This window comes from Tiliqua scincoides, chromosome 5 (genome assembly GCF_035046505.1).
Source record: "Tiliqua scincoides isolate rTilSci1 chromosome 5, rTilSci1.hap2, whole genome shotgun sequence".
In the NCBI taxonomy this organism is placed as follows: Eukaryota; Metazoa; Chordata; class Lepidosauria; order Squamata; family Scincidae; genus Tiliqua; species Tiliqua scincoides.
In genome coordinates, this window is record NC_089825.1 from 25,218,926 (window position 1) to 25,245,750 (window position 26,825).

General features: G+C 40.5%; 2 protein-coding genes across 2 annotated transcripts in view; one reads left to right on the plus strand and one right to left on the minus strand.

Annotated features, from left to right (window-relative positions):
- The window catches only part of CFAP69 (cilia and flagella associated protein 69), a 39,540-nt gene extending 21,007 nt beyond the window's left edge, over positions 1–18,533 (plus strand). The window contains exons 13-23 of the mRNA XM_066628505.1: positions 4,206–4,370; positions 5,166–5,284; positions 5,731–5,849; positions 8,041–8,122; positions 9,116–9,308; positions 11,574–11,711; positions 12,809–12,885; positions 14,484–14,681; positions 15,068–15,154; positions 15,706–15,810; positions 18,357–18,533. Coding sequence (XP_066484602.1) covers positions 4,206–4,370; positions 5,166–5,284; positions 5,731–5,849; positions 8,041–8,122; positions 9,116–9,308; positions 11,574–11,711; positions 12,809–12,885; positions 14,484–14,681; positions 15,068–15,154; positions 15,706–15,810; positions 18,357–18,533 — 1,460 coding nt within the window. The remainder of the gene's footprint in view (positions 1–4,205; positions 4,371–5,165; positions 5,285–5,730; positions 5,850–8,040; positions 8,123–9,115; positions 9,309–11,573; positions 11,712–12,808; positions 12,886–14,483; positions 14,682–15,067; positions 15,155–15,705; positions 15,811–18,356) is intronic.
- A 5,075-nt stretch (positions 18,534–23,608) lies between these two features.
- FAM237B (family with sequence similarity 237 member B) lies at positions 23,609–24,415 on the minus strand. Its single transcript, XM_066629125.1, has 2 exons — positions 24,037–24,415; positions 23,609–23,682 (listed from the first exon to the last, which is right to left on the minus strand). Exons 1-2 carry the CDS (start codon positions 24,413–24,415, stop codon positions 23,609–23,611), a joined length of 453 nt encoding a protein of 150 aa, XP_066485222.1.
- Between the last annotated feature and the right edge of the window lie 2,410 nt (positions 24,416–26,825).

Here is a 26,825-nt window from a genome sequence, read left to right on the forward strand (position 1 = left end):
ACCCTAAAGAGAACATAAGAACATAAGAACATAAGAACAGCCCCACTGGATCAGGCCATAGGCCCATCTAGTCCAGCTTCCTGTATCTCACAGCGGCCCACCAAATGCCCCAGGGAGCACACCAGATAACAAGAGACCTCATCCTGGTGCTCTCCCCTACATCTGGCATTCTGACTTAACCCATTCCTAAAATCAGGAGGTTGCGCATACACATCATGGCTTGTACCCCATAATGGATTTTTCCTCCAGAAACTCGTCCAATCCCCTTTTAAAGGCGTCTAGGCTAGACGCCAGCACCACATCCTGTGGCAAGGAGTTCCACAGACCGACCACGCGCTGAGTAAAGAAATATTTTCTTTTGTCTGTCCTAACCCGCCCAACACTCAATTTTAGTGGATGTCCCCTGGTTCTGGTATTATGTGAGAATGTAAAGAGCATCTCCCTATCCACTCTGTCCATCCCCTGCATAATTTTGTATGTCTCAATCATGTCCCCCCTCAAGCGTCTCTTTTCTAGGCTGAAGAGGCCCAAACGCCGTAGCCTTTCCTCATAAGGAAGGTGCCCCAGCCCCGTAATCATCTTAGTCGCTCTCTTTTGCACCTTTTCCATTTCCACTATGTCTTTTTTGAGATGCGGCAACCAGAACTGGACACAATACTCCAGGTGTGGCCTTACCATCGATTTGTACAACGGCATTATAATATTAACCGTTTTGTTCTCAATACCCTTCCTAATGATCCCAAGCATAGAATTGGCCTTCTTCACTGCTGCCGCACATTGGGTCGACACTTTCATCGACCTGTCCACCACCACCCCAAGATCTCTCTCCTGATCTGTCACAGACAGCTCAGAACCCATCAGCCTATATCTAAAGTTTTGATTTTTTTGCCCCAATGTGCATGACTTTACACTTACTGACATTGAAGCACATCTGCCATTTTGCTGCCCATTCTGCCAGTCTGGAGAGATCCTTCTGGAGCTCCTCACAATCACTTCTGGTCTTTACCACTCGGAAAAGTTTGGTGTCATCTGCAAACTTAGCCACTTCACTGCTCAACCCTGTCTCCAGGTCATTTATGAAGAGGTTGAAAAGCACCGGTCCCAGGACAGATCCTTGGGGCACACCGCTTTTCACCTCTCTCCATTGTGAAAATTGCTCATTGACACCCACTCTCTGCTTCCTGGCCTCCAACCAGTTCTCAATCCAGGAGAGGACCTGTCCTCTAATTCCCTGACTGTGGAGTTTTTTCAGTAGCCTTTGGTGAGGGACCGTGTCAAACGCCTTCTGAAAGTCCAGATATATAATGTCCACGGGTTCTCCCGCATCCACATGCCTGTTGACCTTTTCAAAGAATTCTATAAGGTTTGTGAGGCAAGACTTACCCTTACAGAAGCCATGCTGACTCTCCCTCAGCAAGGCCTGTTCGTCTATGTGTTTTGAGATCCTATCTTTGATGAGGCATTCCACCATCTTACCCGGTATAGATGTTAGGCTGACCGGCCTATAGTTTCCCGGGTCCCCCCTCTTTCCCTTTTTAAAAATAGGCGTGACATTTGCTATCCTCCAATTTTCTGGTACCGTGGCTGTTTTGAGGGACAAGTTGCATACCTTAGTCAAGAGATCTGCAACTTCATTCTTCAATTCCTTAATAACCCTTGGGTGTATGCCATCAGGGCCCGGTGACTTATTGATCTTTAATTTATCAATGAGGTCTGAAACATCTTCTCTTTTAACCTCTATCTGACTTAACTCCTCGGTTAGGAGGGGCTGTTCGGGCAGCGGTATCTGCCCGAGGTCTTCTGCCGTGAAGACAGATGCAAAGAACTCATTTAATTTCTCTGCCATCTCTAAGTCTCCTTTTATTTCCCCTTTCCCTCCCTCACCATCCAGAGGGCCAACCGCTTCTCTGGCGGGTTTCCTGCTTCTAACATATTTGAAGAAGCTTTTATTATTCCCCTTAATGTTGCTGGCCATGCGTTCCTCATAGTCTCGCTTGGCCTCCCCTATCACCTTCTTACATTTCTTTTGCCACAGTTTATGTTCCTTTTTATTCTCTTCATTAGGGCAAGACTTCCATTTACTTCCAAGAGAGGCCAGAGGTCCTTATAAAGGGGACAATACAGAATCTTATGTTGTAAGGATTCAACCACAACTAAGGAGCAAGCACATGTTCTCACCTCTGAAAGGATTCCTCTGAATCTACCATATAACACCTCAGAGGGCATAGATAATTTCCATAATCTTTTGAGTTCCTGTCCATAGATGAAAGCTACTTTGTTTAGTAATACTGTACTACATATTAATATACTGTACCATCAGTTTGCATGACTTGGTGTTTTGCACTGCCTAGTCAGAATCGTGGAGTAGGAAATCATTTTGGGTGGAGTCAGAGACCACAGCCCTGCTTTCTAGATGGCCTCCATCTTCTTAGTATCTAGATGGTATCTAGTATCTAGATGGTCTTAGTATCTTTTGGAAACAAACAGTGCAAGGCTTTTTTTGTTTGAACTAGAAGTTGATGGTTGGAATTAAGCAAAATATTTCAATTTACTATATTTTGTGCTACTGTTTTGTTTGCCGCTGCACTTGCCAATTAAAATCTCCTCTGGTACTAGTCCAGTTCAGACATGGCCAGGCAAGGAACAGAGGTTCAAGGCAGGAAACATGGTCAGGCCTTTTTTGTCCTCCCCTTTGTCGGTGAATAATAAAACCCATGATCATTCCTGGATAGGGTACTGGATCAAGAGGCAAGAAGCAAAGGGCCAGAGAGGTCAGTGAAAGGCCAGGTTTGGGTACCAGGTTGGACAGACGTAGCAGAATGCCAGAGATAGAAGGTGTGCTCGAAGCCATGGTAGTGATCAAGTGCTGAAGGAGGCAAGGGTGGACAAGTAGAGACAAGGCAGAGCTAGATGAGGCAAGGGTAGGCAAGGCAGGGTCAGGTGAGTATGTGTGGCTGTGACTGAAAAGCTGTTGTGGAGGCAGGAGTTAAATAGTACCAGAAGGACTGAGTTGTGGTTTAGACTAGTCATTAGCTGAGAATGCTCAGCCCAGTATTGCAGCCTAAAGGGAACCTTTAGCCCCACAGAGTTGAATCAGTCTGACTAACTAAAAGACTTGAGCACAGGAGGTAAGGAACTAGGGACACACAGGGGATGGAATTGTAGCTTAATGACACAGCATACTTTTGCATGCAAGTTTCAATTCTTCCATTTCCAAGTTAGATTGGGAAAAACTCCAATTTGAAACCCTAGAGAACTGCTGTTAGTCAGGATAAACAACACTGACCTAGATGGATCATGCAGAAATTGGCTTCTTACATGATTTTCATAGCCTGCTTCTGAGGCTGGAATATTCAGTCACAGAGAGGGCGTAGGCAGCAGTGCTGAACAAAATCCTTACTCCTTTATGGAGTAAATCGGGTAGACATTGAAACATTGAATAACTTGGATATAACACAGCTTTTAAAAATTATCTTTAGTTTTGCTCATAAAACTTGCCAGGTAAAACCTGGTGATCATGAACCAGGATAAACTCCTTCTTAAGAACTGTGCAAAATTAACTTGGAAGTGTCGGATACAACATAGATATGGAGAAGTCCTCAAGAAACAGAGCCTAGACATGTATATTCAGAGCCTTTATTATTTGAGAAGTGTGGGCATTGTGTCATGTCCTCTGTCGCCATGCAGCTGAGGAGCTTGAAGTTCACGTGTGCAGCGTTCCTTACTCTTTCAGTGTTGCTGGTGCATGCACAGGGAATACCATGGTACAGCCAACCTATAATTTAACAGCCTAATGAGGAAAAAGGGTGTCTGTTAATACTAAAGGTTTCTTAAATCTATGTGCATTGAAGTCAGTGGAGACGTGCATGTTGAAAGGTATATGATTAGTTTTTAATGAAGAGGAAAATGTCTACTGTTTCCTAAGTCTGTTAAATCAGGTTCATTAAATTGAGAGCTCACTAGTGTTTTACTGCTATAAAGAATATATTATTACAGCTTGTGAATCTTCTTATGTAGCAACCGCTGAATTAGGTTTCTAATTTTTATATCTGAATACATCTGCAGTATGATAACAAAATGCAGTGTTAACATTTACAACATTTTAAAAATGATTTTTAATTAAAGACCTTGCAGCATCCCAGTTGTTATAGATTGAACATGCACTGTATTGCAGAAGAAAATGTTTGGATTTGTTTTGATTGCAGATCCCTTCTTTGGTCAAGGCAACAGTTTCCATGGTACAGGTGGTCGTGGCAACAAACTTGCACAGATGCACTACAGCTTGCGAGTGCTGAATTCTGTTGTGTCTCTTTGTGATGATACTGTGAATCTTGATCTTTGTGATCAGGGAGCAATTAATCAGCTGTTGGGTGAGCTTAAATTCTCTTTCGTTCCTTAGCTCAAGAATGCCTGGCTTGCTGAATGTAATTCTTCCAGTTTAAGGTTTAACAATAAATTTTTTAAAAATTGTTTAGGTCTTTATGGATAGTATTGTACACAATTGCTTAGTATCTAGGGTTTAATATATTGGCTCTAAAATGACTACATAGGGCCCAGTAGCAGTGTCAATTTTCAGTAGGCAGTTCATACCACATTCTCTTGGCCAGATATCTCCAGACTCATCTGTACTTGTCTTGTTTTTAACTTTAAAAGCATGATTCAGCTGATTGCTGCAAAATAACACTATAGGAATTGCCTTAATTGAAAGCCTGGGTGTGTGTGTGTGTGTGTGTGTGTGTGAGAGAGAGAGATTTGTATATTGAATAAGTGTCATTTCTATAGTGATTGCATGTGTTGTATATTTGTATACAATTAGTGAACACCGCTCTTGGGGGCTCAAGCCTCATGACCACAGTTGCATTATTATCAAAAGTGCAGGCGCACGTGCACACCCCACCTGGTGGCTGTGCAAAGAACTCTGTGTTTAGGTTTTGACTTTTTTTCCATAAGTGCCCTCGGTGCACAGCATGGCTAACCATTTTTGAAATTCCAGATCCAAAAGCGGTTTGCAGTGCATTGTGAATGCACTGGTAGCTGCTGTTTAAAAACAAGGCATACATGAACCCTTAAATGCACCCAGTTTTCTAGATTTGGCGAAACTACATAATAATGACTTTTTTCCTAGAGGAGTAAATTTGATGTTATCTACTTGCACATTCTACTAGGTATTTTAAAGAGTACAGCAAACAATTTCAAAGAAAATGATGGTGCAATTGTGATTGAAATTCAGACTGACATCTTTCTTACCTTGTCAACTCTTTGTGAAAATAATCTTCATAGAAGGGTTTGTATTATCTCCTTTTTCATACTAGAGATGTCTCTGTTATGAATGTCTATCATTGTGTACAACTGAGACATATTGTTGCTTTTATTAAAAAACAAAACTCCCGCAAGTAATTGATCTTCCCTAGTAGTTCAGAAGGGAGGGGGCATGGAAAGCTTTCTATATATAACATGTGGAAGATGCCAGTGCCCACTTGGCAGTAAGATCAGAAAAGTGAAAACTGTCTCTTTAAGGATAGCTTGTTTGATGGAGCTCTATAGAATTCTAAACTGGCAAAGTCAGACTGCTTTTCACATCATGTTGGTTAACGTGTAGCTTGGCTCTGAACCTGAATTCCCCAGCTGTAGAACAGAATAATAGAGATAAGTAGGAAATTAATGTGATGAACATAAAATGTATGTGCTATAGAAGTGATTTATAATATCAAATATGGCTTGCAATCATAGGAAATCTTTGGCTGGGAAGGTGTCGATACCCTTATTCCATTTATGAAGATAGATGCAAAGAAATTCTATAGTGGACTGGGTCACAACCGCCTTCTTTTCAGTGCTCTCGACTGTTTATGGTAAATACTGCTATTTTTTTTAATTACAGAAAAGTAATTAAAGAAAAGTCTCAAACTCCACTTAGGCCTGTTGCTGTCTTCTGTAAAAGGACTTTGAACAAGATTAGAGTAATATAAATGCATTATGAAAATTATGGGTCCTAACCAGTAACTTTAAAGTGCACGACTCTCTAAATTAACATATTTTGTCTTTGTGAGTTCAAATTGAGCACCTACTCCTTTACTCCTTCATTCAACAATGGTGTTGGTCGGTTACTGGGATTTTTATTCTTTGAATTTGTTCACTCTGGTTGTTCAGTCATAAACTCATTTTCAGTAGTACAGTCAGTGGCATCACTAGGGAGGTGCGGCCCACACCAGGTAATGCACACTGGGGGTCATGAGCTAAAATTGCGGTTTATAGGAATAATACTATAGGAACTATAGGGATAATAACTATAGGAATAATAATATAGGAATAATGTTATATACCATTAGATACTTAATTTACAGCAGAATGCAATGAAAAAACTGGAGTAAAATATCTCCATTCTGTCAAAAGTTATAACAAAAAAACAAAAATGCAACTGTCTTATGTAACAAAAACGTACATTTTCTTAATTCAAAACGGACTAATGAGGCTGATTGTTCGAACAGTCAATGAGATGTTATTATGACACAACATGGAATGAATAAGGTGTTAGTAAGGTGATACCCTGGGGTGGTGGTGATACCACTAGTGACCAAAATCACTAAAATTGTGGTTTGTAGGAATAGTACCATCATGTTATATACCATTCACTGCGTAGTTTACAGTAGAATCCAGTGAAACAAACCACATTGTTCTGGATCTTCTGCTGGTGAGAATGGGCCAGCATGGATTTTCAGTCCTATGCCAGCAACTGCTGTTCCATTGCTAAGTGCTTTATGGCACTTCCATAATGGCTAGAACCAGCGCACAGTATGCTGGCCTGATGTCTGCACTGGATTGAGCATTTAGTATAGTAAGCGTCTCTAACAGATTTTTTTTGTCACCAAGCTCTTACGACATATGTTCTCATGCCTTTGAACATTTAAGCATGTAGACCAGTTTAGTATTGGTGAAGCAGAAATGTTCTCACAGTTTTATTACCCAGTAGTATTACATCTTATATTGGTTTTCCAAATATAAGACTCTTGTCAGGAAAAATGGAAGGCATGTGTCCTTAGTAAGGAACTTGAAAATAACTAGACCCTTGTTTTAAAGCAAAGATAAATATCTAGCTTTTGTAATTTTACAGAAATTATATAGAACTTCCAGTCAAATAGGATGCATCTAACTATTCAAAAGATATGGCAGGCAAGCATCTTTCCTGGTGATGCAGATTTTGGTTTTCTTTTATGAAAACTAACTTGAGAAATGGCCCTCCAATATGAGATTAATGTCACTGTCACACACAAAAACTGAATGGAGTGTAGTGCAGTGTAATTCTGGTTCAGATGTCAAGTACCTGCTAAATCAATAATTATAAACTTAATGTCGTCTAGAGCAGTTCCTAACTGCATTATTTCTGAAAGTTCTTTAAACTAAGAAGCTTCTTCAAGAAAGTGTTATTTAAAACAAATAAGGATTTCAGGAAATAAAACTACGTAAATTTGCAATCCTAAACACACTTACCAGTGAGTAAGGTCCATTGAACAAAATGGAACTTTCCTCTAAATAAACATGTATCCGATTGTGCCACAGAAGTCCTATAAAGCCAGTTTTGAAAATGCAGCACCTTGGAGTAATGCAGCACCTCTTCTAGTAACTACTAAGTAATTTGCGATCCCCCCTTTTTTATTTTTATTTGAAATCAAAGATATTTTCTAAGTTTTTCAATCCCTGCTAACTAGGTAAGAGGCACCGTTTCAAGTGGGTGCTCCTCTTTTTAGCAGGGGGAAAGTAACTAGCCCACCTCACCCCAGCAGTGTATTTTCTAGTGGCTGTCTGCTGGTGTTCTTTTGCATCTTTTTAGATTGTGAGCCCATATGGGACAGGGAGCCATTAGTTATTTGATTTTTCTCTGTAAACCACTTTGTGAACTTTTAGTTGAAAAGCAGTATATAAATACTGTTGTTAATAATAATAATAATAATAATAATAATAATAATAATAATAATAATAATAATAATAAATAAGTGCAAGCTGAAAGTGGTTCTTAAAATTGAAATTGGTGTTTGTTTTTTTAAGGTGCTGTATCATGGGCTGTACCATTTTAGAGGACTATTTTCTTGAAAAAGAGGGCCTCTTCACCCTTCTGGATTTGCTGTTGGTGAGTATAATTGTTTGAAATGCCCACTTCACTAAAAAATAATTTTGAATTGCATCCTAAAGTTTCCTTTCTCTAGAGGACAGACTCCTTGCTTCTTTCTCCATAGAAGGAAAACTTTAAGATAAACCAATGTTATTGACTGTTCCCAAGATACCAGCAGCCGTATCCTATTTGGATACTGTGCTAGCACCGCAAAAATGCCAGCGTGATGTCCATCATATCCTAAGCCTGTCTAAGCCAGTCCACATCAGCATAACCCTACCTAGCCATGCCAGCAGCATCTGTGAACATCCCAACATAGCATATCAGCCATGGAGTGGTGTCCTATACCAGTGTGTCATCAGTATGATGTTTAAGGATCCAATTGCTACATACCCTTACCCCCAATCCTGGTGTCCAGTGATGTGCTGCTAGGATGAACTGAGTAGGGGGTGGATACAGGGCCAAAGAGTGGCCAATGTTGTGGGGACATCTCCTGCCAGCCACTAGGAATGAGCAGCACAGTAAGATACTCCCACCAAGCATGGGAGATGCCTCTAACACCCCATATGCATGGACACACATGCTACATGACAGAAGGATGCTACAACACCTTCTGCCTCAAACAGTGGCTTGACAGTAAAGGGGCAAAAGAAAAAAATATTCTAGGAATTCCTGTACCCAGCATTCAAGTCCTCTTATGCCATTCACAGGAACACACACACACCCTTGGTAAACCTTTTGGAGCACAGCACAGGAAGGGTTGACTCCCTTGAAGGACAGAAGCTATGTGTTTCCATGTGAAACAACACATAAGTGTCTCCGTAGCAAGAGTTTAAGTGCCTGTGGGGGCATTCACCTGTTGGAAGGAGCCTGAAGGGGAACTTCAATGTACATAACAGGAGACTGGATTTAGGCTTTTAACTGTTCAGTATTCTCAGTTATTAATTACCTAAGAATTTCTACCTTCACAATTATAAGTATTGACAATTTTTTTCTTTTTCTTCTGCAAAGTTAAATCAAAAGCATTTATGCAATTTGATTCTTGGAATATTGGTTGAATTATGTGACAACCCTAAAACTGTTTCCCATATTAACACCTGGCGAGGGAAAAAAGACCAAACAGCAGCTAATCTATTAATAAATCTGTGGCGACAAGAAGAAGAGGAGATGGGAGTGAAACATGATAAATTTGGAAGAATTGTTGGCAAGTATTAGATTATTGAAAAATTTTTATCGTCATAGTTAACATGCAAAATTTAAGACACCTGCATTTTTTTAAAGTTTATTAAACACCAAAGACCTCACAGGTGCTCCGTTGTGATTAAGAATTGCTATTAAATGTTAGGTTACAAAAAATGGGAGAGATAAAATAATTCAAACAATAGGTCCAGCTGTTTTGATGAGTTTGCAGTCTTATAAATATCAAGGAACGTTTCTTGGGCAGAATCGGTTTTGTCGTGCAAAGGGATCCAGGAACTCTTGATGCGGCTCCTCTTGATGGGGGAGTCGGGTGGGAGACCAGAGTCCCCTGGTAACAAGCCAGGGCAGCAGCAGCCACCTGTGGCTGTTTACTGTCCTGCCTGCCCACTCACTGATACAGACCCAGGAAAACAGGCAGGGGAAGGGAGAAAGAAGCTGCAAGGAGGGGGAAGATTGTGGGGAGAATTCTACACACATGTGCACACAAAACCCAGCCGGAACAATCTGGCTCCAAACCTGATTTGTGATGCTTCTCACATTATTTTTCTTTCAAAGGTAGTTTGGGTGTTATATATTATTTTAACCAAATCCTATTGAAGACTAGCACCTGTGAAACATGTGTTCCACTGACACAAGCTGCTGCAACGCAGTCATAAAACGCTCTGCGGCAGCACAAGCGGTTAGCGCTGCAGGAAGGCCAGAGCCTCCCCCTCCCCCACACTGGCAGACATTGGGAAGTCTACCAGAGCAGTCAGATGCTGCTCAGAGGGTGGAGTGGGGCAGGGGATGGGCAGTGAAACAAGGCTGGGAGAGGGGAGGGTTTTGCAATGGCAGCACACACTTAATCCAAACCCCCTTCCCAGGCCTGATCCACCTGCATGGAGGAACACAGACTTGCACCAGCGATTGAGCTGGTACAGGTCCAAGTTACCCCATGGCAGTTGCTGGAGCTTATCCTGGGGCAAGGAGACATGTGTTCCCTTACCCAAAGGAGCTGAAAATCCCCTGCGGAATACTGTGGAAGCTGCGCAGGCACCACTGCACTGTCACACAGGGATTTAGGTAGCATTGGGTTGTTCGTCACATATATTAATAAACAAGATTGACTCACATAAACACACTACACTCTTTTGAAAAATAATTTGAGAGACATGACTGGAAATAGACTTTGTTCCATTACTAGTTTTACCACTAGATGGCATTTCTGCCCTCAACTGCACTAGTACATCTATTAATAGTACCTCCATTAATTCTCTATGTATTTTTTAGTTAGGTCAGCTTTACCTCATAAATCTGACTCATTTGATTCAGTTGTTTATGCATCTTGTTTCAAAATTGAATTAATTTTCTCTAAACATTGCTAGTTTCCTGGAAAATAACATTTTGTACAAACAAAACTGTGAAATAATGGAATATTCAGTTTATACTCAATACAGAATTTATCACATTCACCATAATAAACATTTCCTATCTACTGTTCTGATCTCATTCTCTAAAAATTTTAAGTAGTTTTTTTTCAAATTTTATTTCCTATATTTTGACTTTATTCATTGAAATTTTTGTCCCACTTTTCAGCTCAGAGTACCCTCAAGATGGCTCACAAATGGAAATAAAAGCCGTATTGCCTTAATATCATGGAGCATTTAAAAAAAATTGTGCTTCCTGAAAAACATAAGAATAGCTACATGTATTTGGAAAAGCTGATGCATCCTGAATTGTACATAAATAGTGAATCACAATAATGACCTACTAGTTGAACCAGTAATTGCAAATTATTGTAACTGTTCAGGTGTTACTGACAAGAAATTTGGGGTGCTGTTGTTGAGTTTATTTGGATTTTAGACCACCTTTAGAGATTTTGTACTTTTGAAAATGAAGCTTAATCAAATCAGTAAGGCCAGATGTTAATAGTTCCAACCAACATCAGTTGTATCACAGTGGTTACCTGGGAAGGGCTGTAGCTCAGTGAAACAGCATATGCTTTACATGCAGAAGGTCCCAAGTTGTATCTTCATCTAGGGCAGAGCCAAATTCCTGCCTGAAACCCTGGAGAACTGCTGCCAGTCAGTGTCAACAATACTGAGCTAGCTGGTTCAATGGTTTGACTCGATATAAGGCAGCTTCCTGTGTTCCGAATGGTTAATACTTCCACATATTTCAGTGTATTCTACCCAACTGACATATATTTTTTTTTTCAGGAAAAAGCATTAGAATTTCTGAATAAGTGTCAAATTTAACTCTTGTGTATTTGTCTTCTTTTATGCTGTAGATACAAAGAAACCTTTAGCTGGCCAGTTCCAAAAACAACAACAGGTGATTCCAATGCCCGCTACTTGTCCCACCATTGCTGTTATGGAAGTTGCTGAAAACATGAGAGCAAAGATTTATTGTTTAATATGTAAACTAGGTATGACTACAAATTGCTTTTCTAACAGCCCTTTCATACATATTGGTGTGTGTTATGGTGTGTATAAAGCAGTGGTTCCCAAACTGTGAGCATAGTAAAAGAAATTTTTGTTCTTGAGTTGTTCTGCGTGAATGAATGAATATTGAATCTTATCTCTACATAACTTTATTATTAGCAACCTCTTATACATTAGATAGCAACATCAACTTTTGACCTTATTATTTCTTCTAATTGGGAGGGGGGGTTCTTTTTTGGAAGTTATTACTAAAATAAACCTTTGGGGGAGAGAGGGAAAAATTAGACCCTAGAATTAGGACCTAGGGAAATTAGGCCCTAGGATTAGCCCAGTGGTTCCCAAACTTTTTCGACTGGCAGCTCCCTTGACCTACTGGGCCATTGGCTGTGGCTCCCCATTAGGGTTACAATCGTATACATTATACGTACAGGGCACGTACAATGCCCTATAATGCTAATGTGATCAGAATTTAGAAGGCTCCTCCCTATAGATCCTGGAAAGGAAAACCTTCCAATGTTATTGAAGCTTAACTCATTTGTTGCTGCTTGTTTAGCTTAGTGACAATCAGTGTCTTTTTTCTTTCTTTTTTTTTAGTAGAGTCTTCTTAGACTACAACAATACTTGGGGGACTATTTTTAATCCTTGCATTATAAACAGTTGCTTAACAAGAGTTAAGAAATTCACAGCAAATTAAGGAGGTTTAACTGAAACAACCAAAAGCCAGTGTGCATAAACAGAAGACTAAAAAGCACAGGATACAAAGAAGTATATTGTATTCTACCTGTTGCCCTGTGTTGTGAATAGGTCTTGCTGTCAATAACTCTACTTTTGGTCTTGAGAATACTTCTGCACCTTTAAAAGCTGTATATAAAAAGAAGTTTGGCAAGTGCACCTTCTTCTGCACTGAAGCAATATGAAGGGGAAAAGACATATTTTTTCCGGCCAATCAGCTCTTAATAAGCTAGGAGCTGCAAATTCTCTTGGTGGGGTCACTTGTTTGCCAATGTGTAGCTTTTACAATTGCCTTGTGACAACGTACAGATCAATAAAGGAATGATGATAATTATTGACCCTTATTTAGGCTTTGAAAATTTGCCTGGCCTCTCTGCAAAGGATTTTGTTACACTTGCTATCATACGAAGATATCTTGACTTTAAGGTAAGGGTTGTTTAAATATAATTTACTGGTTATAGTTTCATTTGTTGAAGTGGTTGAAAAAGAGAATATGCAGTACTGTGCAGCTTATATTATCCCACAATAGCAATGCAGGGCAAGTTCAAATTGAAAGAACAACCTTCTTACTAGCCATGCAATTCTATGCATGTCTGCTCATTTCAGTGGCACTTACTCCTGGGTAAGTGTATAAGATTGCAGCTTAAGACCTCCAGGCTGACTTGGAGGCAAGGATTTTTTAGGACCTAAGGGTCAGCAGACCACATCCAAGTTGAGGTCAGCTAACTTGTCTCAGCCCTGCCCTTTCTGCACATCAGAAAGCGCCCTTACTCCAGGATGTTTAATCCCTATAGCTAGCTGATGGTCCAGATATGGGTGACGTTGGAGGAAGGGGAACAGTTGTTGGGAGACCCGGTTCAAGGCACACCCTGGTGCCTTACAGGTGTAAAACATGTATAATACTTAAAACTTGGAGGATATCATTACTAGTGTAAGCTAGAACAAATTTATGTCATCTTTACTATGATTATATCTCTAGTTAATAGACTACAGAATTATGTTAATTTCGTGTTTGACAGTTTTCTTAAGCAATCTTTAACAAAAATAGAAACTTTATTAAGTCATGATGTGGCATTCTGAATCAAACTACCAATTTTGTCCAATTAAAAGAATTCACTCCTTTCTGCAACTCCTTTCTGCAACAAGACCAGAAAGGAAAAATCCAGGAAAAAAGACCAGAAAGGAAAAATTGGAGGAAAAATCCATTATGGGGTACAAGCCATGATGTGTATGCGCAACCTCCTGATTATAGGAATGGGTTAAGTCAGAATGCCAGATGTAGGGGAGGGCACCAGGATGAGGTCTCTTGTTATCTGGTGTGCTCCCTGGGGCATTTGGTGGGCCGCTGTGAGATACAGGAAGCTGGACTAGATGGGCCTATGGCCTGATCCAGTGGGGCTGTTCTTATGTTCTTATGTTCTTATGACCAGAATTCAGTTTTCCGGTGCAGAGCTACAGGGAACTAGTATTCATCTCGCAAGTCTAGATCATGACCCTGCAAACTATTGCAATTACTATGGCATTCACAGTTTTTTTGGGGGGTGGGGAGGTATTGCTGTGCAGTTCCTGAAAATAAAAAATAGTTCTGGACAAATTTAGTGCAATACACTGATTGATCTGTGTTTCTTTTTGTGAGAATTAATCTTTAGGATATAAATCAGGGGTCTCCAAACTTTTTGGCCAGAGGGCTGCATCAAATACCTAGCACGGTGTTGAGGGCCGGAAAAATTTTTTTAATATAAAATTTATATAAACAAATTAGAGATAGAACTTAGATGAGTGAATAAATGAATGAATGGGCTCATTCATTCAACCTCTCTGGCCCTTAGAACACCTTCCAGACACAACCAGAGCATAGTTCCTGTCATGTTCGGCCAAGTGGGCCAGAGGCTTTCAGGGGACAAGAGGATGGCTGTGGGCCAGATAGAGGCTTGCCACAGGCCGCATCTGGCCCCCGGGCTGGGGTTTGGAGACCCCTGATATAAATAAATACATTTCTTGAAACCTCTCATTTGTATATAAAGGTTGGTGAAATTTGGGCTGAAGTCTGTGCAGAACTTAAAAAAGAAAAGTTCAGACCAGTCACTCCTGATCAGGAAGCACTGAAAGTTATTACTGAAACATTTGAAAATGTTGGAAAGATGGTTGTTACACTCCAGAACGAAATGCTGGAAAGCCTGCAAAACCAAGAACTTCGAGAGGAAGAGAAAAGTTATACCAGGGTAAGCAGAGGAGCAAGTATGTGAGAGAGGACAATTTATCTGTAAGGAATATTCTAGTAACACATATTAGTAAGAACTTACATTTCTCTCACATTTGAAATATTGATCTTCTCCATGGGTTCCTTCTTCAGCAAGCCCATTTCCACCTTTGTCAGGTAGAGGCATTTGCAAGCACAGTGTGAGGTATATAATTTTTTGTTGGTCCTGATAAACACTCACCTACTTTAGAATGTGCCTGCCCTGCACAATTCTTGACCTGTGACTCTGGACCTGCTCTGAAGTTCAAAATAAAATTTCACTTTATGAAAACTGGAAGCCGAACAATGCCATGGAAAAACAGTGAAGCAACAGTTTTAAATTTTTCTGTATTCTATTTAATACTCTAGATTCAAGCTCTCCATAAGCAAAAGGAAATGGTAAATAAGTCTTGGAAAAATTTCTTGGCACGGACATCAAATTATGAGGCTTTAAAGGTAAAAAAAATTACTCAAAAGGTTGTATTAGGAATGACATTGTTTTCCAGTTAGAGGGACCTAACTATTGAATAGAGAGAGACAAGAATGAGACTATAAACTCTTCACTATTTGTTTGTTTCATGCTTTCAAAACAGATGTTAAAAATTGAGAACTTGAAAGCATTTTGAGAATAGGTTGGCCTGCATAAACAATGAATATGCCAAGCAGATTTTAATAATATTTTTTTAAAATCTCCTTCAGTTTCAGCACAGGATGTGCTCTTAAGACACCATGAAGTTGTTTTAATCACTTATATGCAAGGAATTTTTACCTACAACAAGTTTTTGTTTACATAGTTATTCCCTAATTCTTATCAGGCAAAAGGATAAGATCATGAAGTACAGTACTTTGCAAATATACAGCTTGAAACATCCGCATATGTTTCATTGGCATAGTAAACATATTTGTTAACTGAAGTTAAAAATTGTGGGTGAAAAAAGAGACATTTTATAGCAATATGCCCTATGTTCCTCACAATAGCTGTTTAAAATGCTTAAAATTGTTTGCAGAAAGCAAAACGACTTCAGGAAAAGTCCATAAATGATTCTAGACCAAAGGCAAGACAACAGAATGAAATATTCCATCCAACTGACATTAAAGGTCTAAATACAACTGTAAGTAAAACAAAAAACAAAAAACTTCATTGTTCATAATTAGAAAATGTTACAAATGTATATTTAAGATTTGAAAATTCTGAGAATAACTTGCATACAAAACTTCTGCTTTGCAAAAGTAAATCACACAGTAGCTAATGGACAAATCCCTTAAACAGGGCATTCACATGTTATATTAGCAACCCAATTTTTCAGAGAAACCATTATTGCACCAGGAGATTGGTCTATATAGTTCTGTCATGCTAATGGAGATGTAAATTTTGAGCCCTGTATAACCTCTTTGATAGTTGCTGCTGTAGTGTCGAGAGACTGACTGAACTGTATGTCAAAATTTCACCAGTTTGAAGCTAACCTCTGTGATGAAGTAAGTGCTCTTAGGCAAGGCAAGCCAACCTCAGGTGCCCAGCTGTAATATGGGAGTGATAATAATACTTGCCTTAGAGGCAGCTCAATCATAACTAAATCCCCCCTCCCTCTCTGATGCATCTATGTCACTGGAGCATGCTCTCCATGTTGGAGGGGGGGGAGCAGACCCAAAGGTCTCCACTGGCTAAGAGAACAGATGTTCCCTTACCCAGAGGTAAGCCTCCACTGCTTGAATGGGTATACTTGGACCTGTACAAGCTCTTTTGTTGGCACAAGTCTGAGTGGACCTAGAAAGATGGGTTGAGGCTGGGAAGGGGAATAGGTTCTTGGCAGTGCTGCTGCTACCAATGCAGCCTCCTTTCTGGCCTCAATCTACTCCCTTCCCCACCCTGGGCTTTACCCCGCCCCACCCAATCTTCCCCCATGCTGACTTAACTTAGCTGGAGTTCCTTGGTGAGCCACTGGCATGTGACTGTGCCTGCTTGTGGTAGCAGCCCAGCCATGATCTATGGTGCATTTCCTTTTACAACAACCATAAAACATGTTGCGCTGCCAGAATAAGAGTTCCAGTGGCATAGTGGATCCTCAGTAGGACTAGGCCCAAAGTTGTTGTAAAAACTACATCAAGAAGACACATGTGAAGCACTTTGCACACTCAGGAAGCACTATACAAATTTTAAGTATTATGTATAAAAAGAAATGAGCATCATCTAAACTGCTTTCAACCATTAGAGAAAGGAAAACAACCAGAGATATGAAAGAAGGCATACAGGTGAGACCCTTGTATCTACTGATTTGGCATCCACTGATTTGACTCACCACTGATAACAGGGCCCACCTTCAGAAGAGGAGTTTCTCACCCTGTAAAGCTACTCTGTAGGTTCTGAGAGATCTAAGCAATAGTATTGGGTGAGTGGGAATCTGCTGAAATTGGGTGGAGGCACCTTGCATGAGCAGACCTCTACTCAGACTAGGTACTTCCACCCAGTTTCAGCAGATGCCCTGTGCCAATTGCCATCCTGTTCCTAAGATCCACCAAACCCGGGAGCAGACACTGGGCTGCAAAAGGGAAGATTGAGCAGAAAAGTCTTCTTCTGCAAGCTTTGTCCTTTTCATGCTGTTTTACATACAACTGATGACACGCAGCAGAAGCGTGTAAGGGAAGTGTGACTTGGCCATCATTTACTTCCTCTTGATATGTTATATTTTCTCATACTACACGACTCTGTACTTGTATGTCATCTTCTTTTTCAGGCCATTGTTATACAGTTACTTCTTAAAAAAGAACTACATAACCCTAATCTGAAATAACAGTTTAGTGTTGTGTTTTTTTATTTCAAAAAATATCCCTCCTTTCTTTAAAATATCAAGGTATCTTACAATATTAAAGAAAATCCAATCAGAACAAATTACATAATTAAAGCAATTATGATGTGTGTTTACATTCACAGCCCAATCGTAAGTGGGCTGCCCATGTTGTGATGTAGTGGCGTCAAAATGGCCACTGCTATATTCCATGCCGGTCGAGAGGCAGCTGGAGGACTCCTCAAGGTAAAGGAACATATGTTCCCTTATCCCTTGTCAAGCCCTACAGCCTTTATGGGTCTAACTCAGACCAGCACCAGCTAAATTGCTGACACCAAACTAAGTAGCCCCATGTAGGGCTTTCAGGATGTGGCAGAAGTCTCTAGCATCCCGTCCCTTCCTGGCCTGATCCACACCCCTGCCCTCTCCCACCCCAAAGCATCCCCTACCCCAAAGCATCCCATCCCCACCCCCGTTCTGCCCTCCCCTCACCAGTCAGTGGGCACTGCTCCAACACCAGTGGAGGTCTGCTGGCCCAAGTCTCTGCCAGCAGTACTGGCCTTTATGCTGGCAAAACGTGCTTCGCAGTGCATTTGCAACCGCACACATGTCTGTCCCACTGGTGGGAGCTGGCTTAGGATTGGACTGCCTGTCACAATGTAAATCTTTAGCACAGGTTCATGAATGGAAAAAAAAAGTTGTTCATTTGTAAAGCTAAATAATATATACATTTATTCAGAACATATGTCTTGAAAGAACATATGAGGATTTCAGAGTGATGCTTTTTCCAAGAAATGGTTGGAAAACAGGATCTGTAACTGGTTTTGTTTCATTTTGTCAGATTACTAAGCAATATGCTTTGCTTTGTTTTCCAGATTGCATCCGGTCGCCTAGTAACAGTAGAAAGTACACCTTCTGAATTGACTGGAGGGCCACTGGCTGACACAGAGCTTGCACTCCAAAGGCTCCCTATTCGTGGAGGTGCATTAAAAAGGATCAAAGGAGTTAAAGTAATGGATTCTTTTAAAAAAGATTCAGTATCTGTAAAATAAACATTATCCACTACTGCTCCAGACAGCTCTATTTTTTTTAGGTACATTGTATACTTATTTTAAGTACTTAAATGCTATTTGTATCACACTAGTAAAATGTATATTTTTTGAAATAGCTAAAAATATTTTTTTGCTTTAGAAATAATGTGAACATTGTGATCCTAATGAATAAATTCATTCATTTAATGCACTATAAAGAAAATTTACATCTGATGAATTGACTCACATTGGAGTCTTTTGCCACTGAGCACTAACATAAATTCATGCAGCTGCATAGAACATCTAGATTGACAAACATTTGAAGCACAGAGAAGAAATTACCACTCAGGACATAAGGTGGCAATGGTAATCACTGTCATAATGCAGTAATTGTTATGAAATGAGTTGAATAGGACACATGCTGGAACATTGATGTACTGTAGGCAGTCTTTAAACCTTAAACGTGCAATAGCTGAGTCATATATTAGCATTACTTACCTCTTAATTCCCTTTATAACACATAATTGCAGTGAACGTCAAGAGTATCATTGGGACTCTTGCGCAGGAAAAGCCCTAACCAAAATGTACTGTGCTTTCAACTGTCTTATTTTAATACAAATGTTCAGACTTGACACACTGTTCCTCTTGACACACTGTTGGAGAGAAAGTTGTAGAAAGGTGTACATGCACGCTTCTGCTGTTACTGTGGACATATATTATAATGACTCTGTGAAGTGAGCAGAGAAAATAAAAAATCACATGGGAAAAAATAAGACCAACATTACAGCAAGGGGTATAATCCCCTTCCTATTATAGCAGGGGTATAACCTTGCTGGCCAAACTTGGCAATAATGTATTGAAATATTGGCCAGTAGCACAGCTTTTCAGTTTACCCAAACTATTTTTATGGGGCAGCTTCCATCTACCTTAAACCATCCACTACTTAAAACAGCAACCATAAAAAGTACACAGAAAATAATTCTTAAATTGCCAAATCTGTATCTCTGTCCCTGACTATAAAGTGTTGAGTTTTTTTAATGCATGTAATCTCTTTCTTTGAGCGTATCTTCTTGCCCTTTCAGCCATCTCTCTGTTCTTTACTTCTATCAGTTTGAAAGTAATTTAGTGAGTATGAAAGGAGCAAGGAAAGAAAAGGAAGAGTGAGGTAGCAGTGGAAAGGGTGATTATTATTTTTACAGTAAGTAAAAACACTGTTAAGTTCTAATTCAGTGGGAGAGATTTATAGCACAATCCTATACATGTCTACTCAGAAGTAAGTTCCGTTGTGTTCAATGAGGCTTACTTTCACGAAAGTGTCTATAGCAGCAGTTTTCAACTTTTTTCATCTCATGACACAATGACAAGGCACTAAAATGTTCAGTTCACTAAATGCACCATCAGTTCTTTGTCAGTTGACAAGGCACACAGCTCTACTGGCAGGGGGCTCATATCCCCCAATGGCCTTACTAATAAATGACCCTATCCCTAACTCCCGCAGCACACTTGTGAACCTTTCACAGCACTCCAATGTGCCGCAGCACAGAGGTTGAAAATCACTGGTCTATAAGATTGCAGCCTCAGGGTGTGCATAAGTGTGTGATTCTGTACCTGAGACCAAGTCCCATTGAACTCAATAGGACATTTCTGAGTCATATATCTGAGTCTTTCATGTATGAGATTGTGCTGTTAGGCGCATTCCTAGGGAATGAGATATAAAAGTGCTTATCTTGGACTGGGTTATGCTGTATGTGTTTACAAAAGCTGACTTGGTTCTTTGACCAAATGACTTACAGTCTAAACATTGTCAAATTCATATTACCATACCAGTCTTTTTACATGAACCTGCTCCTTTAGGAACTATGAGATAAGTTGCCCACCTCTGAATTATCGTTTAGAGCAGTGGTTCTCAAACTTGGGTTTGTGGACCACCAGTGGGTCATCACCCAATTTTGGGTGTTTTGCTAAACTGACAGGGTAATTAGATTATATGCATCAAACAACCTGCTACTTGAGGGGAGCACTGCTGCCCAATCACCATTATGGCCACAAAGGTGTGAGCTGCTGGTAAGCAGAAACTTAGATGGGTCCCGATGCTTAAAAGTTGGGGAATCACTGGTTTAGAGTACATGGTGGGCCAAGGTTAGTCCTGAGTAATGGGGTAGGAACATTTAATAGGGCAGGAGAAATTTCTAAATCTTTTAAATATAGCATTTAAGCTATTTTGCAGTTGCCAGCATTTAACTTGGAGCTCCAGTACCATTTACGCTTCCTGGTAGTCAGAAATGTAGCAAGTGAAATTTTTCCCATGACCACATCTCATTGTCTGAAAAAATGTCATCTTCTGCAATGTTGTCTCAATCTGCCATTTAAGGTATAGGAATGGTGGGCTCTCCCTTGCTGGAAATCTTCAAGCGGAGGCTGGGCAGTAATCTGCTTTAATGCTGATGGTGCTTTCCTGCATTGAGCATAAATTGGATTAGATGGCCTACAAGTTCCGTTCCAATTCTGTGAGTTGGTGAAGCTACTCTAACATTTCCATTTATTTTATTCTAAAACCAGGAATGCTCTGATGTTGAAGTATCCATTCAAAGTCTATGAAAATTCATTTCTTAAAGCCATTACTTGATGTTCCTGTAGTACTCCTATTAAATAATGGCTTGCCACTGCAGAATGCACATAATCTGCATTTATGTTCCCATACTATTTTTATACAGAACTTCAGCTCTAGTTCATGTCGGTCCATTTTTAAAAAGTGATGTTAGAGATGGTCCTTTAGTCCCATTCAAAAACAGAGGGATTGTATGTTACCTGTATAATTCAATGTGCTTAGATTTTCTGATGTAATGTGTGAAAACTGAACATAAGAAAAGCCCTGCTGGATTAGCCAAAGGCCCATCAAGTCTAGGATCCTATTCCCACAGTGGTCCACCAGCTACCTTGAGTGAAAGGTGTACTTCTCTCCCACCATTGTTCATCTGCAGCTTATATTTGGAGTCATACTGTGACTACCCATGAATTGTCCTCAATTAATTTAGCCATTTCCCTTTTAGAGCCATCCAAGCTAGTGGTCATCACCATGTTGTCTGCTTCTAGGCTCTCTGCAACACTCTGGGGGCTCCAGATGCCCCATCATACCCTCAGCTGAGGGATCAGCAAATGACATAACACAGCTAAATCCTGGATAAGCGGCCTGCCCATCCACCATTCCCCAGGCCCCAATGCCAGGAATGACTCCTGCCCTCCTGTGCAATCCTTGCTAGTACACACCAAATCTTGAGGAAGCGGCCATGCAGCCAGAAGTCAGCTGGCTGGTGTAGGCACAGCAGCAGAGGGAAGGACCCTGAGCGTGTTTTTAATGTGTAAGGAGGAGTAGGCAGGGACCTTTTCTCCAGCTGCTCACCACAGGATGAGGGCCTCTCCAACCTGAAGCAACATCTCCCCTTTAACCATGAAGTGGGGGTAGAGAGCTTGGAGAGAGACAGCCCAAGAAGGGGAGGATCTCCCCAGGGAACAGCTCAGAGTTACTTAAGGTACCCAGGGTTGCTGTTGAGGAATCTCCAAAGAGACTGCCAGAGGGCTGCCCAGTAATAGCTGCCCTGGGGATGAGACTAGGCCAACCCCAAGGAAGGAGCCAGAAGACTGGTGAAAGAGGCAGGAAGGTGAGGCAACCCTCTCCCCACCACTGAACTCTGACACCCAATAGAGTCCTTTCACTCAGCCAGCAATCCCTTTCGACTACCCCTCGACCAAGGGATAAAGGGGGTTCCAGACATCTGAAGGGTGCATCTCTCTCACAACAACCTTGTCTGTAAGGGATGGAGAAGGAGCTTACACGTGTCTTGTGACAATGAGTTTCACAAACTGTGCGCTCTGTGAAGAACCACATCATGCTGTCTGTCCTAAATCTCCAACCAGTTTCATTGGATCACCAGCCCCCTTGGTTCTATTGTGAAACAGGGAGAAAAATTCTCCAAATCATTTATAATTTTGAGTCTCAATTATGTCCCCTTTTGATTTTTTTTCCAGGCTAAAAAGACATAAATATTGTAGCCTTTCCTCATAAGAAAAGTGCTCCAAGACTCTAATAATTCTGGTTGTCTCCACACTTTTTCTAGCTCTAGGATATCCTAGTGTGACAACTCGAACTGTACACAGTACTTCAAATGTGACCACATCACAGATTTCTATAGGGGCATTATAATTTTAGCATACTTAATCCAGTGATCCCTAGCATGGATTTTGCCTTCTTCACAGCTGCCATACACTTCTATTAGTGTATATATGAAGTTGGGATTTTTTTTGTCCTAACATGCATCCCTTTACACACATTCACATTGAACTGCGTTTGACATTTGTCTCCCCGTTCACCCAATTCTGCATGTGCAAGACTTGTCCTGTTCTCCTCCATAAACACTTCATGCATTACAAAATGGCTACATCATGGTTGAACACATCATGTTCAACAGGAAAATTTGCATTAAAAAAGCCTTTGAATTGTGCCCCAAAAGTATACATTACACGCATGCAGTGCTTGTAAGGAAAACATGCAAACCAATAAGAGAGTCATGTCAACAGTCCTCACTGCGTAGAAAAATATTTTAATTTGTGAATAAACATCAGCAAGCAGGGATTGCATTCAAAATTTCAAGGCTGCACAGAAAACTACACATCAAGCATAATTTCTTTAGGTTTAACATAGTTCTTTTTTGTCTTAAAAATGAAATCCATGTAATTTACAAGGTTACATTATAAAATATGCTTGTCGCTGCACCATGATTTCTTAGTGTATAAAAATATATTGTGTTTCCATTGTATTTAGCACTTTAAAAGTGAAACTTTTGTTTTCCAAAAAAAGTCTCCAAAATATACTGCTAGTTTTAAACACTTGGATTTATCTGAAGACACAGGTAATTATTCAAAATACATAAAGCATCTGAATTGGCAGTGAGAAGATTGGTACACTGATAAAAGAAAAAGACTATGTTGGCAACGGGAATATGCTTATCAAATTAGAACAGAGTGGGGGGGACAGGTAACAAGAAATAGTTCTTTGAACCATCTACAGTAAAGAATGCTTTTTTAAAAGCAGGCTTCCTTCAGTTTGAGGTCATCTTCCCAAGGAGTCTTCTATACGGTTGAGAGTTTGTCCTTCTGTTGAGGTTTGTGAAACCTGCAGAATGATAGAAAAGAAAACAGATTATGAATAAGACTGGCCTATGTTGCCATCATTTCTTTTTGGGTTGGCCTGTTTTTCAAGGCCCACTGGTGAAGTACAAATTCTCCCCTATAAAAATGGGGCAGACACTGGCCACCTTTTGTTTCTCAGTGAGCAGGCAAACGGGACACTGATCTGGTTAACAGTAACAATCATTGGTTCCATGCTTAGTAATACACACACATCAATAAACAAAGAGGGGCTATACATTGAGTAAATAAATAACCTAAATAAATTCATCTGTATCAAATAAAATGACATTAAGAACAGTTTGATGCTAGTGGCTTGTAACAGGCTATAAGAAATTACCTTTGGAGGCTTTCTGTAAGAATATAAAATCACTTTCTGGGGATGGTAGTTGTCTCCTGCCCATTCCATGAGACCTTGAGAGCACGCAGTCAATGTACATATCCCAGAAGTTCTGAGCTAAATCGTTGAAAACATCATTGTGTTTTGGTTTAGATGATTCTTTTAGGAACATCATGAATTCCCAAAGAGCCATGACTGTGTCTGCCACCCTGAGTTTCTTCATTTCCACCAGCCTAAGAGAGGCAGTTTCCCAGCACTGATTATCAATCTCACCCAGGCTGGCAGGAACTTCATTTAGATATTCTATGTTGCCATAAACTAAATTCATCATCAAAAGACAACCCAGCTGAAGATACCACCTTCTGCACGTGGATTCCATGCTGCACAGAGGTATCTGAAAGAAACAGAAAGACTTTGTCCTTGCTCTAGTTTTATATTTTGGAGACATACAGTAGCACAAACTTCACAACAGGCATATGAGGTTGTAAAGAACCATTAACACACTTGTCCCAACCAAAACAGCCAGAAGTGCATGCAAAAGCACCTTATCTGATGCAGTGTTTGCAGAACCTGCTTTTTTAATACCCAGTGCTCCAATTATGGGTGAAATGGTGGAGGGGGCCTTATCAAAATCCATAAGTCCTATCCTCTGATTATACCAACAGATAATTAGTACTGTACTAATTGCGCTAGCATTGCACCACGACTGGTGGTCGTGAGCCTATGTGTGCTGGGCACAAAACACGGCATTCCCCGCAGCACCACAATGCCTTATTGGGAGGCCCTAGAGACCACTTCTGTGTTTCACCAGGCCAGCAACCCACTCTATTGGCCTCCACGAGCCACAGAATGGCCTGTGGAAATGACTTCTGGTTTGCAAATGCAACTTCTGGTTGCTTCCATGGACTATTCTGATGCCCATGCAGGCCAATAGAGTGGACTGGGGGTTCAGCACAACCTGGAAGTGGCTTCCAGGGCCTCATAAAAGGCATTTTGGTGCTATGGGAGCACTGTGTTGTGACTCATTGCGGAGAATGAGGTGGGTTGCAGAGCTGAAACGTTTGGAAACTGCTGTGTTAGGTGATTGGAAAGAGTAAATTTATATCTAAATTGAATCCATCAACTTCTTCTCTTTTCCTATCAGCAGGTGATTAGGACTCTGAGATTTTTTAAATCCAAATTTCAAATGTATAGACTACATTATCCAACAGGATGTTGTGTTGTAGAAATGCAGCACTAGACATTTTAAGATTAATTAAAATTGTTTAAAATATAACCCACACATAGTAAAACATATTACTAAAGAAGCCTTTATTCTAACCTTCTGGGCACTTGCCCCTAAAGAGAAGTTTATATTCTCTAAAAGGTTGCCAGACTTGGGCTTTCTACAACTGCTGGGAAACACATTCCAAAACTGAAGAATTCAATCACTGGCATACCGGGAGGTTCAGAGGGGGCAAATGCCCTGGGGTGCCACCCGGCAAGAGGTGGCACCACAAACCCTTGCTGCTTCCCCCCCTGCTGCCTGTTGTTTTTTTTAAAATGTTTAATGTAAGTCCCCTTTAAATGGCCTTAGAAGGTCTTCAGTGTGCCTGGGAGGCCTTGCAGAGTGCCCCCAACCTCCAATAGGCCTTCTGAGGTCTCCAGAAGGCCTAAAAACTTTGCTTCTGGTTTTTCCGAAAACCAGAAGTGATGTTTTTCTGCCTGGGGGGGCACCTTTTGCGGTACTGGCCTCAGCAGTATAGGGACCAGGATAGCAATTGTCAACAAGAGTGTTGGTTTTCTGCTGTGGCAACAAAGGAAGCATCCTTAGCTGATCCTGAAGAACACAACAGGACTTGGGGTAGATGATACACTCTGAAATATCATGGGCCAAAATGGTTTAGTGCTTTTTAGGTCAAGTCAGCACTTCCAACCATGTCCAGAAGTCTGCAGGAATGAACTTTTCACTGTCATGGATTGAGGCAATAACTCGTTAGTTTACCATAAGTTGAGAACTACTCAAACTGTAGTAGTCTTCCTTTCAGTCTTACATACTTTTGTAAACAAGATTTGTGCTGCTTAAACAGTGAAAGATGTCTTGGAGCATGCATGTTAAAGGTCAAAATCTAAATACTTTTCCACTAGCCATTGACAGAAAGAAGCCAAGCTAACTGGGAAATGCTCCAAGATGTTTGCAATCCAGTTTGATTTTCCCTTCCATTAGCTGTAAGAACTGGAACAACCGAACTGGTTTATTGCTTCAATAAAGGCACAAAGGCAGGGATGTGTTCCTTCAGTAGGTAAGCACTGAAGTAGGTAGTTAAGATAAGCACGTTGCCTTGAGATATCTGGTTGCAGGCCAATTAAATCCAAAGTATGCCTTGCCACATTCTGGAGAAATAAATGGTTGTCATGCAAAGTTCTATGCAGCTCTGACAAGCCAACATCAGTGTATATTTTGAACATGATCTCAACACAATAAGCCAGTGGCCTCAACCTCATAAGCCATCCATTCAACATATGAGGAGGCAATGCACAGACTGCAGCTTCATCCCACCCCCAAACTGTTGTTGGAACACTGTGTTATTTCCAAATATTACACTGATATGTAAACAATTAAATTATAATCAAAATACTTTATGCTCTTTATTGCCATCCAGTTTTATGATCTATTTTTAGAAGTACCAATGGGTTCAGTAGGGCAGAGTCTACTCCCAGACAAATAGCATTACAGCCAAACAGATAATCCCACAATCCAATTTAGATTGGTCATCATTAAAACAACCTTACACTGCATTGAGTACAAG

Bases quoted from the DNA above. Each gene is read 5' to 3' on its own strand.
- FAM237B (XM_066629125.1), bottom strand. From the start codon at position 24,415: ATGGAATCCACGTGCAGAAGGTGGTATCTTCAGCTGGGTTGTCTTTTG. The intron at 23,683-24,036 runs GTAATTTCTTAT...ATCATTCTGCAG, and splicing joins CTTACAGAAAGCCTCCAAAG to GTTTCACAAACCTCAACAGA.